The sequence below is a fragment of the Sinocyclocheilus anshuiensis genome, unplaced genomic scaffold (assembly GCF_001515605.1).
Source record: "Sinocyclocheilus anshuiensis isolate Anshui unplaced genomic scaffold, SAMN03320099.WGS_v1.1 scaffold1373, whole genome shotgun sequence".
NCBI classification, from domain to species: Eukaryota; Metazoa; Chordata; class Actinopteri; order Cypriniformes; family Cyprinidae; genus Sinocyclocheilus; species Sinocyclocheilus anshuiensis.
Window position 1 is genome coordinate 196798 of NW_015548285.1, and position 13156 is coordinate 209953.

Below are 13156 nucleotides of genomic sequence, written 5' to 3' on the forward strand. Positions count from 1 at the left end.
ATACAAGTAAAAATATAATATTGCACAATAAAATACGTTATTATACTGAGGAATTATAAAGTCTGATAGACACAGGTAAAAAAGATTTATATACAGTATATATATATATATATATATATATATATATACTATATAAAGTGTATATATACCAAATTAGAAATATTAAAGAATATAAGTGTTACGACCCATTTTAATAGGGTGAGTATGCATGTAAACGCATTGTTGAGAAAGAGGAAAACACAACCATAATAGTTTAGTTTGATACCCAAACACAGATAATTATTTCTTTAATATTTTCTCACACCATATTAAAAATAAGTGGTTTATTGTTGTAGAACAGGACAGAACAGGATCTTGCACAAGCACATGACACGATCAGTACTGATGATCTGAAGCTATTGCATGAGTAAACCATGACCAAACACAGTTGGCAAATGTTATTGAGTGTCTGTGGCCTCATTTGAACACAATGATCCGGTTTCAAACACTGTGGGAATTCCTGTTTTCTTGGAAATGATTCACTCCTGAGTACATGACAAGTATATATAAGAGACACACACGAGTGATTATTATGAACTTACAATACACTCAATACTACATCACTTGGGAGGTAAGTTATTAAAACAACATACACAGATATTGATAGATTAGTTTGTTTCTGAATTGCATTCATTTTTTTTGGTCTTTTCGCACTCTTATTGGTGATTTTTAATTATTATTAATATTTTCAGCTCTAATCGACAGAATAATGAAGACTTTGCTGGTGGTGGCCCTTGTTCTTGTTCTGGTGTTGAACTACGGTGAGTTAAAAGATGCTAATTAAAAGGTTAAACATGCACATAATTCAATTGAGGGACTATTATAGTTATTTTAATATAATTATATATTTTTACATATTTTACATTTTAATTTTATTTAAAGTTTTAGTAAATGTGGTTTTTTATTTGTATTGTTTATTATTATTATTATTTTTTTAAATATGTCTATTTAGTTTTTATACATTTTTATTTCAGTTTTAATTTAGTAAATGAAAATTGACAAATGTTTTCTTGGCAACATTTTTATTTTATTTTATTTAATATACAGTATGTATGACTCTGATTGTGCAAACTATTAATAAACTCATGCTCAAGACTCTATAATAAAAGTTCAGTGCTGATTTGGTGATCACGCATGCACTTTGTGTTGCAGGATCTGCACTGAAATGCAACCACTGTGTTCCTCAGGGAGGAACGCGCTGCACACAAACTCAAGAGACCTGTGGCTTTGGAAAAGATGCCTGTATAGCGGCCAGATTCAACTTCCCTCCCTGTGAGTTTAACCTTCCAGTCAGCTTCACACTGTAGACAGATGTACTGTAAATGCATTATATTATTATAAAATGTTCTAAAATACTATCAACTTCAACTTTTCACATTTAATTTCCAATGTACCACAAAAATGAAAATATACAAATAAAAACTAATTCAGACTATTAATAAAAACTATAATAGTATCTCAGTGATACTAAAATAATACTGACAGGGATGCTACCAAACTGAAGCTGTAATGTGATTCTTTGCATTATAAGCAAATACATGTTTGTGATTAGATAAAATCATGATGTGCATAAACATCAAATATGTTTTGATTTCTCTGTTTCTTCTAGTCATGGGCTTTCGGAGATGCAGCAGTATGACAGAGTGTCTTATTCTCTCGAGTAACACTGCCATGAAAGTTAAATGCTGCCAGTCTGATCTCTGCAACAACATGGTCATCATTTAGACTGACTTCTGTCGACTTAGAACATGAAACTGCCATGTTTACCATAATACAGATGTTTAAAGAGGCTTCAACATCTCTATTACTTAAATCTGCAGTCTGTAACTTTTTTATATTTTATATAAATTTTGTACATTTTGAACACAAAAAAGTTACGGACTGCAGCTTTAAAGATTTTGCCCAACAATAATTATCATATTACGATATGAGTTACTCATGATTGCGATTTATTTCAGCATTTGCCATGGATGAATAATTGTGGAATATGTGAAGAATTTACAATTTAACTAAAAAAGACTGCACCAGCTAAATTGCCATTTCCTTGTTAATAACAATGTACAGACTGATATTATTGCTTTTGTGAATAAATTCAGGTACATTTCTACACTGTAAAAAATAGTCCGTAAAATTTACGGTAAGAAAACGGCAGCTGTGGTTGCCAGAATTTTACCATAAAAAATACGGTAGCAACGTTTTAGGTTTTACGGTTTTAACTTAAATTTACAGTTAAATACCATAATTTTATTAACTGATATAATGTTAATATACCAACCTATAGAAGTACTAAAATCTGTTTTGTACCTTTGTTATACACTGATAACCACCAAATGCAGGTGGTGATGAGAAAGTCACATGATGAACCAAAGCCCATCACAAGCAGCTTTTAAATAATAATATATATAGAAGGTGCACAGTGTCATTCACACAAACGCTAAACACCATCATGGTAACACACATGAAACTGAAATAATGCAATAAACATTCATTTAACAACATTAAGTGTAACACACAACCCTAATATACAAAACTGATAAGAAAAAACTAAGAAGAAACATAGTTATTTCAACAAAAAAACATCAAATTTGAAATGTAACGCAGGTAATTCTGGGAATGTCAATTTACGGTTATTCACTGTAAATTATATGGTCTTTTTCACTTCCAAAAACGGTATACTACCGTAAAATTACATGTAATGTCCAATACAGCTTTTCACCGTATATAGTAGGGGAATTTACCGTTAACCATTTAACAGGCTTTTACTGTAGCATTTTTACAGTCTTTTACCATTAAATTCACGGTCATTTTTTACAGTGTAGTTTCAACATTATTTGTTCTTCAGATATTCCTTGTTAAATACACATCAGCTTGTATGCAAAGTGTCCTACGTTCATTTTTTTCGACCATTGAAAATGAACTCAACTATTTGCATGGCGCCACACTGAGATCCGCATTTAGGTTTGAACCATATATGGCCTTAAAAAGTTTCTTAAGAACCAGAATCTTTAATACTACTTGTGTTACAAGCACACAGGAAAAATAAAATGTTTGGTACTCAGACAGAAAAGTTAGATGCAATTGTTTTTATGGAGGGAAACAAGATACATTTCAAGTTTCAACATTGTTTGTTCTTCAGACATTCCTCTTTTAAAGAAAAAGTATCATTTGTATGCAAAGTGACCCACATTTGGGTTTTGACCACTACAAACGTGTACAGTTTAACAATTTACTCTTAAAGTCACATTGATATCCCAATATCTCTGAAAATGAACCTTATGGGGCTTGTAAAATAAGGATAACAAAAGAAAAGTTGGTCAAGAACCAGAATATAATAAAAGACATGCAAACTTTGGGGGAAAACTGAGTTGACATGGATGGGATGACCCTTCATTTAAAATGTAATGCATTTTGTGTCAAAGCAATGGAAAATTATCCACAGTTTAACCCACATACAGACTGCTGTTATGATCACTGTGTGAGGAGTTTTGAAAAAGTGACCTATTGAGAAATGTTTCCTAGTCATTGTGCAAACAAAACAAAAAAACCCTGTCCAGTACAGCCTGCAGCCCCCACCCAACCCCCCTGGTGTCGCTCTCATCTCAAATCTACTCAATCAACTGAATTGTTCACTGCATACTGTGACCTTTACTGTATACTGAAAACTATTTGTAAAAAATAGATGAATCATGAAAAGTAGAGTTGGTAAAACTGTACACATTATACAATGTAAACAAACATTTCTAATAGTAGCATACTATATTATTGTTGCGAAATGTCATTATGTTGCATGTTTAAGCAAGTGGCAAACAATTTTGTCTATTTTTGCTGTACAAAATGTGCAATGTGCAAATTTCTGAGACCGAGTGCTTTAGACCGTGTAAGAATGAACATCTGCTCTTGCACAACACATCATCCTACAAAACATTAACATTTTATCAAATGTACCCAAGGGCATACATTAGGTTTGATTTTGACATTGGTGCAGAAATGTAAACATTTATCTCATGTTTTTACTTTGTCCATACATCAAAAAAGCAGTTTTCTACTCTATTAACTTCTCAAGTATTGTCACGTATGACCCATTTCAGATATTTCCAAAATAACAACAGTGGTTACATATAAATATATAATAATTGTTTGATTAAAATTGTTGCTGGTGACAATTCAGTAGTCACTGGATACTGGTATGGACGTGTCCCTACAGCGACCCTTACTAAGTTATACTTCTATTTCAGTAAACCTTGCACAAGCACATTAAATAAGACAAGAGAAAAACACTCTATCTTTGTTTGATTCCTGGAAGTTTACAGGCAGCGTCACAGTATATAAGAGACAGACACAGGTGCATATGAACCAACTTCTTCTCAGCTCTGGCTCCGCTTCAAGTCAAGGTACGTTAGCACAGCATTATGCAACTATTTGTTAGATTAGACTGTATTAAGTTAAATTCAGTTTAGATTAATTTAGCAGTTTTAATGGGATAACTGTAAGAAAGTTGTAAGATTTTCAGACATTGATGTAACAGCATTTTCTCTCTGAAAGCACAAACATTTATTGGATCTAAACTACTATTGTTCTCTGGTCTGTCTAGAATAATAAGGCATGGAAAGATAATTTAACAATAATTCTGAGAAAACTGTTAAGGTGCAGGTCATTTCTCACCTCAAAATCAAAATAATTGTGCATTTTGCATTGTGACATACTATAATGAAAAATTAATTTTTCTTCTTACATTGTCAGTATTATAATGTATAACTGAAAACAAACAAAACAAAATGCAATACAGTTATGAAAATCATCCTTTAAAATCAGCTAAATAAATTCAAAAATATTATATTTATTATAATATTTACAATATATTATTTAATATTATAATATCAAATATTATGTGCTACTTTATGAATAGAGTATCATCTAAATTATCACAATATAAAAAGCCACAATGATACAAAAAACGAATATTCATAATAATAATAACAAAATATTTTAAAATATGTAATAATAAAATATTAAATTTGTAATATCATCTAGAACTGTTCTAAAATGCTTAAAATGTTTTGTTTTATTTTATTAAACAAAGTATTTTAATTTTAATCGAACAATTAATCAACTTGGAAGCTGAAGGTATTGTTGTATTTTTGAAATTTTGTAATATATTGTGACATGATATATTGTAGTCAGATTAGTCAACTGATTAGCTTTCTATTTTATTCAGCAGAATGATGAAGGTTCTGCTGCTGGCTCTTGTTCTCGCTCTGGTGTTGGCAAATATGTTTAAAACCCAAACTGCTGTTTCTGAACTGTTTTAGATCAGAATCCTTATCTAAAGAGTTTGATCTGAGTCACTTAAAGTGTCATGAAATCAATAGTTCTTAATCAGATGTTGTTTAATCAGCCTAATAACTGTTGTAGGATCTACCCTGGAATGTTATAACTGTGTCCCCGGCACCCCTGGAGGAAGTTGTGTGGCCACTCAAGAGACGTGTGGCTATAAAAACGACACCTGTGTGTCTGCCAGATTCACCATCCCTCCCTGTGCGTTTCCATCACGTGTGCAATAGATGCACTAAAATACAGGAGCTTTAGAAAGACTGTCACATAAACACATGAACGGTGACACTCATTCACTTTCCCATTCCTCTAGATTCTTAATTCTGGAGGTGCATTAGCATGGCAGACTGCATGATTCTTCAGTCCAGTCCCAATATTAAAGCCAAGTGCTGTCAGACGGATCTGTGCAACACCCCGGTCTAGGAAGACCACCTTGTTATCCCTTACGAAAAATACGTTTATTCGAGTGTGCTATTAGTATACTTCTTTTAAACAAAAAAATAGGAACGTATACTTTTAGTCTACTTTTTATGTACTTTTTAGAAATGGGCTTTATGTACTTCTCAGAAATATACTTAAAATGACATTTAAGTATACTTGACTTATAGCCTACTTATTTTTTGTATTATTATTTATGAAACGTACCCACATTCAAGTGTTTAAAAAAAAGAATGCATGAAGCTAGAATAAAATGTTTTTGTTTACAAGCAGATGCCCTGTTCTTTCTTTTGGTGTTTTGTATGTTCAGATATTCATGTAACAAAATATATACAAATTAATACCTAAATAGGGACATAGTAGTATACTTAAAGTATGATGTAAAGTTCACTTAAAGAAAACTTACGAGCATACTATAAAACTACTAAACTAGTAGTTTACTAAGACTATACTTCAAAGTGTACTAAAAATGCTACTACAAGTATTTAATTTGAAAACTATCAGTATTCATATAAGTTCACTTTTAGTATAGTTTCAGTACAAGCTAAAAATATTGTTGTAAACTAGTTGTGTACTTAAAGTTTACTACTGTTATACTTAAAGTATACTTAAAAGTATACTTTTATATACTAGAAGTATACTACTAGTACACTGATATTTGTATACTTGCTACATAAAGTATACTTAAAATATATTTGAACTTTACTTAAGTATACTTAATAAAATAAACTGGTTTTGGTAAGGGATTGCTCTGTTTCAGGTCAGCAGACGTGATTTTGCGGGAGTGATAACTTATAGACTACGCAAAACTGACTTGTTTTAGATGGAAAGCATATTTGTTATGCTTTAAAACGCCATTATCCACCTTATTTCCCACTGCGCAAGTAAACCAACAAAAGTGACATAATTTCCATGGTACATTGGGCAATGTGACATCTTGAAGTGTTTCAAAACCAAGGTTGAAAACAGTATGACGTAACAAACTTTTATTCAGCAGAGCAACAGTCGAGTTTGTCAATTCAGAACATAAAACTGCTAATATAGATGTTTAAAGAGGCGTCACTATCTTATTTACAGATTTGGTAATAGCAATAGATGTCATGGTTTACAAAATGAGTTGATGTTGGTGATTCATTTCAAATGTTTTTTTTTTTTTTTTGACTTTATAAAAAATAAAAATGTCTGAACTGTTTGTTATCACAAACATTTACTTAACAGTAGAGAAACTCTGCAGATTCCCGTCCAGACCACCTGGTGTCGCTCTCACCTCAAATCTACTCAAATGCTGTTCACTGTACAAACAGCTTATTATAACCATTATTGTACACTGACAACTATTTTTAAAAAGTAGATTAAAGTACAACAGGTGAAACTGTATGTATTATGCAAAAACAGGCATTTCACACAGACAGAGAGGCATGCTACATTATTGTTGCATAATGTCATTATGTTGCATATTTAAAGGTGACATATCATGAAAATCGGACTTTTCCAGGTTTTAAGTGCTATAATGAGGTCCCCAGTGCATCTACCAGTCACTTATATTACATATTGTAAAACGGGGCATAATATGTCTCCTTTAAGTGAGTGGCAAACAATTTGTCCATTTTTGCAGTCTGTGTATTGTGTGTCATGTGCAAAAATCTGTTCTGGACATTTAATAGAGACTGAATGCTTCAGAGCAGAGAAGCCCAAACGTTTTACTACAAAGGGCCAAAAATCAGACTTGACTGGTGGCCATGAGCTAAAGTAAATGTTGCATTATATCCAATTATATTACATTACAATGTACATTTATATATTCACTACATTTCAATGCAAAGGCCCTGGTTTGGGCATATTTGCTTTAGACCATATAAGAGTGAATATCTGCTCATGCACAACAAAATTATCCTACAAAATATGTAAAATATCTAGATGGTAACATTGTGTCAAATGCACCTCTATTCCGGTCAGGTTTGCGCAAGCACATTAAATAAGATAACAGGAAACAATGTATCTTTGTGGCTAAACTGGAAAAGACCAGAGCAGAACAAACCAAAAATTGTTACACAACCACATGGACCAGTAAACCAATAAAAAGGGGCACTTATCATCTGAAGCTTTAGCGAAGAGCACACAGTGAACAAACACTTGTGTTGTGGTTCAGGGCTCTTTGGCCTAAATTCAACATGGAATTTCCAAATTCCAGACAAAGATTCCTGTAAGTTTACAGGCAGCATCACAGTATAAAAGAGACAGACATATGTGTGCATGAACTCACTTCAGCTCGGCTCTGCTTCACAGTCAAGGTACGTTTACACACATTATGCAACTTTTGTTTGTTAGATTAGACTGCATTAATGTTATTATAAGATTCATTTAGCACTTATAGGAGAATTGTAAGCAAATAAAATGTTTTCAGACACTCAGGTACAAATTAACAGCATTTCTCCTCACATTCTCAGTGTCATAATGCAGGACAAATATATATATAATTGTAGTGCAGTTATGAGAATCATCCTTTAAAATCAACAATACTGATGTGCTATATCAGTACTTTCTTTAATAACTAAACTAAATTATCAAAATGTCACAGTGTAAAAGTCACAGATACAAAATATATATTTTTATTTAATATATAATAATACATTTAATGAACAATAAACATACTTTTTTTTCAAAATGAGACTGTTTTAAAAACAGACATGTTTTGAAATTCATATTTGTAGTCTAAGCACTGGAATTTGAAACAAAAACTACAGAATTATGTTAGACTAATATTCTTGCACTCTATCCCCAACTACATTTAAAATGTTTTAAATATTCTATTTTATTAAATAATGTATTTAATTTTTTATTTAATTATAATAATTAAGAAACATGGAATCTCAAGCGATTGACCTTCTGGGCTTACAATATTTGATGCACCATATCTGATGCTAAATTAAATTTGTCTAAGCTTTAATTTTGGTTTAACTACACAGTACAATACATATGTCATTATCCATACATATTGCTGCATTTTTGTATTATATTTGTGACACAACATATTGTTTCACCTCATAGCCTAGTTAATTGATTAGTTTTCCACTTTATTCAACAGAATGATGAAGGTTCTGTTGCTGGTTCTTGTTCTCGCCCTGGTATTGGCAAATGGTAGGTTAATGGTATCTTATCTAAAGAGTCTGATTGTGCATTTAAAATGTCATAAAAAGCATTTTTTTCAAAATCAGATTAACTGTGTTGTAGGATCTGCCCTGAAATGTCACAACTGTGTCCCCCGCACACCTGGAGGAAGTTGTGTGACCACTCAGGAGACATGTGGCTATAAAAAAGACACCTGTGTAGCTGCCAGATTCACTATCTCTCCCTGTGAGTTTTCTAGTATTATTACTGGATTTTGCACAAAAAAATAATAATGTATAGACAGACTTTTACAGAGGAAAAACACATCAGGATGAACAAAGAACCTCTTTTTCTTATATTTTCTTATCCATTCCTCTAGATTCTTACTTCCGGAGGTGCATTAGTATGGCAGACTGCATGATTCTTCAGTCCAGTCCCTATATTACAGCCAGTTGCTGTCAGACGGATCTGTGCAACACCCCGGTTATTTAAACCCACAAATCTCAATGCATATCAAGCCATAAAGGGAAAAATGACCCAAACTGTGGCATTTAAGTAGTGCATGTCACACATATGTGACCCTGGACCACAAAACCAGTCATAAGGGTAAATTTTTCGAAATTGAGATTTATACATCATCTGAAAGCTGAATAAATGAGCTTTCCATTGGTGTATGGTTTGTTAAGATAGGACAATATTTGAAAATCTGGGGGTGCAAAAAAAAACAAAATACTGAGAAAATCGCCTTTAAAGTTGTCCAAATGAAGTTCTTAGCAATGCATATTACTGATCAAAAATTAAGTTTTGATATATTTACGGTAGGAAATTTACAAAATATCTTCATGGAACATGATCTTTACTTAATATAATAATGATTTTTGGCATAAAAGAAAAATTGATCATTTTGACCCATACAATGTTTTTTTGGCTATTGCTAAAAACATTCCCCAGCGACTTAAGACTGCTTTTGTGCTCCAGGGTCACATATATAAATTAGTAGAATTATTTACTAATGCAAGACCAGTTATAGGCTAATGTTGAGTTATAAGATGTTACACAACATGCAAATTAGTATTAAGGTGATTCTTTCAAGTATGGGCACTTTTTTCATATCTGTATTCCAGATTCATACTAAAGCTAAAATATTTGCATGAACAAAATGCTGCATTAAGGACATGATTTTGCTACAGCTGTTTATCATTTCACCTGTGTCTTCAAGTCTGAGTGTTTAGTTCATTTGTCACGCAACAGATTGAAAATGAGCACATCGTTCATAAATGACCCTTCACTAATATGCAGTAGGTCATACAGGCATTACAAGTATAAAGAAAATGAGAATACTGTGCACAATATAACTAGTAAAATTAGTATGGATTTACACCCTTAAAAATAAAGTGTCTTTATTGGCAGCTATTAACTTCAATGGAATCTTTCCATTCCAAAAAAAAAGGTTCTTTAGATTTTTAAAATCTTCTTCTTCAAAAAAAAAAAGGTTATTTTAAGAACTGTTAGTGTCAATGTTTGATATAATACCATGCATGAATTAATGAATTGTGATGTCAAAAAATACAAATAAATACCTTAGCTTTCATTGTGAGTTGCAGACAGCTCGCATTGAAGTCTTCATATGAAGAACATATTGTACAAAGCACAGTGCAGTCCGATTCACGAACAATGACTCTTACGAGCCGGTTCTTTGTAGTAATTCAAAAACATACAGCTCAACCAGTAACCCGATTCCTGAAACAAATTAGGCTACTCTCCTATGTTGTGTCGGATCAATGAGCTTTCAAGTCAGCAAGTCATAATTTTGATTTATGTAATAATTATGACTTAATTATGCCATAATTTCAACTTCTTAAGTCATAATTTCAACCTTTTAAGCCGTACTTTCGAGTTTATAACTCATAATTTCTTAAGTCATAATTCCGAATAATATTCCGACTCTTTATGTAATAATTATGACTTACGTATGTCATCATTTTGACTTATTTTTTTTTTTGCATGATTTTTTTCTTACATGGCAGAAACTAAAAGGTCAAGTCACATGGACTGCATTGTGGGATACTGTGCTCTGTTGTATACTGCACACTTCTAGGTCATTCTGTGCAAACATAAAATTCACACAATGTACACAGTGTACTTACTATGTAGCCTACTGCAAATCTAGCAAAAGTGGATCACTAATTGGATCACTAATACTGAACCCAAAACAGTCCTTTGCCACAGAGATATGTTTAGAGCAGTAAATGGCTCATGCCTCTAGAGGGAACTCCATATTTAACGTCAATGTTTCTACTGGACTGTTTGGGATGTGTCGGGATGGTAACCCTAATTCTGCGAATATTCAACTCCTTGGTAGTTAAGCTAACTCAGGTTAGCTCTATTGTCCTCCATGACCTGAACTTGGGTGGGTCAGATGGATTAGAGAAACATTGCAAGTTGTTGTACTGATTAATTAGACTGAATTACACTGCTCATGATGATGTATTTCCTAACAGCTTTTTCTCAATAGATTTTTGTTCAGATAAGAAGAACAAGACACACCTTCATGTATTTCATCCTGATGACACATTTTGATATGCCTGCTTATTTATTTCCACTACAGTCTCTATGAAGCCATAAATGATGTTCTTTATCATCAAATCCTCTGTACTGTTTATTATGAAATATATGAATCAGAAAGGAGTGGCAAACTTTTACGTACAGCAGTGTGCCGTCACTCTTCTCGCTCATTTCCTGAGCTTCTCCAATTTAACAGACAAAAGTTGTGTAACTCACTGTCTTGACGTCAAAACTATGCCATGCTCCTTTGCCCAGTCATTTTTTCCCTTTTAGGTCATAAATAGCAAGATATTTCCCGTATAGGGGTGATAGTTAGTATGTAAAAATAGTATTATTTATAAGAAGAAAGAAAGAGTAATACAAGTGGCATGAGAAACATGAAACTGTAGTACAATTGTGTCAGAAAATCACACATGGCAACAGTCAAATATAAAGATTATCATATAAAAATGCTTGACCGCAGAATGATGCCATTGACCAATCAAGACCTTCAGAGAGCCGTGTAAGAATAAGTGATAATCTTGCATGCATTTAGTCAGGTGCTTGTGCAACTTTGAACTTTTGTGAACTCTGAGGTTTTCTGTTCCTATGCAATGGTTTTACTGAAAACCACAAATGTGACCCTGGAGCACAAAACCAGTCTTTAGTCGCTTGGGTATATTGCCAAAAAAACATCGTATGGGTCAAAATTATCGATTTTTCTTTTAAGTCAAAAATCATTAGGATATTAAGTAAATATCATGTTCCATGAAGATATTTTGTAAATTTCCTACCGAAAATATATCAAAACTGAATTTTTAATTAGTAATATGCATTGCTCAGATTCCAGATATTCAAATAGTTGTGTCTCGGCCAAATATTGTCCTATCCTAACAAACCATACATCAATGGAAAGCTTATTTATTCAGCTTTCAGACTGTGTTTAAATCTCAATTTCAAAAAATTTACCCTTATGACTGGTTTTGTGGTCCAGGGTCACAAATATTACTCAGAAACGTTACTATTGACCTGAAGTTCCTCTGACGTTTAAATGTACCCTTATGACTGGTTTTGTGGTCCAGAGTCACAAATATTACTCAGAAAAGTTACTATTGACCTGAAGTTCCTCTGACGTTTCACCACAACTGCATTCAGTTGAGTTTGAGTTAATAGAATGCAGCACATTATAGTCTCAAAGAACCTTAAAAAACAATGACAGCCAAAAATCAACAAAAGCTAACAGCTCAATGAAATGAAATGACATTTCTGTGTTGTTGTGTCTTATATTAAATCATGGGATGAACATATCAAAGACAGAGTCAAAGAGAGACATACTCACTCTAGAGACCATCTGATTGGTCAAAAATTTGGATACGCCCGTGAGTGCAGGATGATGTCACCTAAAGCCAACCTTTAGTTAGAAGACAAAGCTATCAGACATAAAACACAAAACTCCAAATTTGATTATATGATATCTTAAAAAAAAGCTTGATTAAACTGCTTTTGATAGTCTGAAACCCTGATTGTGGTTTTAAATGTTTGCTGAATAATAATTTGACAATAATTTGAAAGGTCGTTATTTTTGTTTTCTTTGCACACAAAAAGTATTCTTGTAGCTTCATAAAATTATGGTTGAACCACTGATATCACATGGACTATTTTAACGATGTTCTTACTACGTTTCTGGGACTGATAA

General features: G+C 32.6%; 2 protein-coding genes and 1 pseudogene across 2 annotated transcripts; all 3 read left to right on the forward strand.

Annotated features, from left to right (window-relative positions):
- Window positions 1-510: 510 nt before the first annotated feature.
- On the forward strand, window positions 511-2162 carry LOC107655849 (cytotoxin 7-like). Its single transcript, XM_016443438.1, has 4 exons — window positions 511-610; window positions 732-800; window positions 1192-1311; window positions 1649-2162. The coding sequence occupies exons 2-4, from the start codon at window positions 749-751 to the stop codon at window positions 1762-1764; spliced, it is 288 nt and encodes a 95-aa protein (XP_016298924.1). The 5' UTR covers window positions 511-610; window positions 732-748; the 3' UTR covers window positions 1765-2162.
- Window positions 2163-4380: 2218 nt separating this feature from the next.
- LOC107655850 (CD59 glycoprotein-like) lies at window positions 4381-5827 on the forward strand (annotated as a pseudogene).
- A 2153-nt stretch (window positions 5828-7980) lies between these two features.
- Window positions 7981-9548, forward strand: LOC107655851 (CD59B glycoprotein-like). Its single transcript, XM_016443439.1, has 4 exons — window positions 7981-8099; window positions 8894-8946; window positions 9040-9162; window positions 9296-9548. The coding sequence occupies exons 1-4, from the start codon at window positions 8062-8064 to the stop codon at window positions 9406-9408; spliced, it is 327 nt and encodes a 108-aa protein (XP_016298925.1). The 5' UTR covers window positions 7981-8061; the 3' UTR covers window positions 9409-9548.
- The last annotated feature ends 3608 nt before the right edge of the window (window positions 9549-13156 follow it).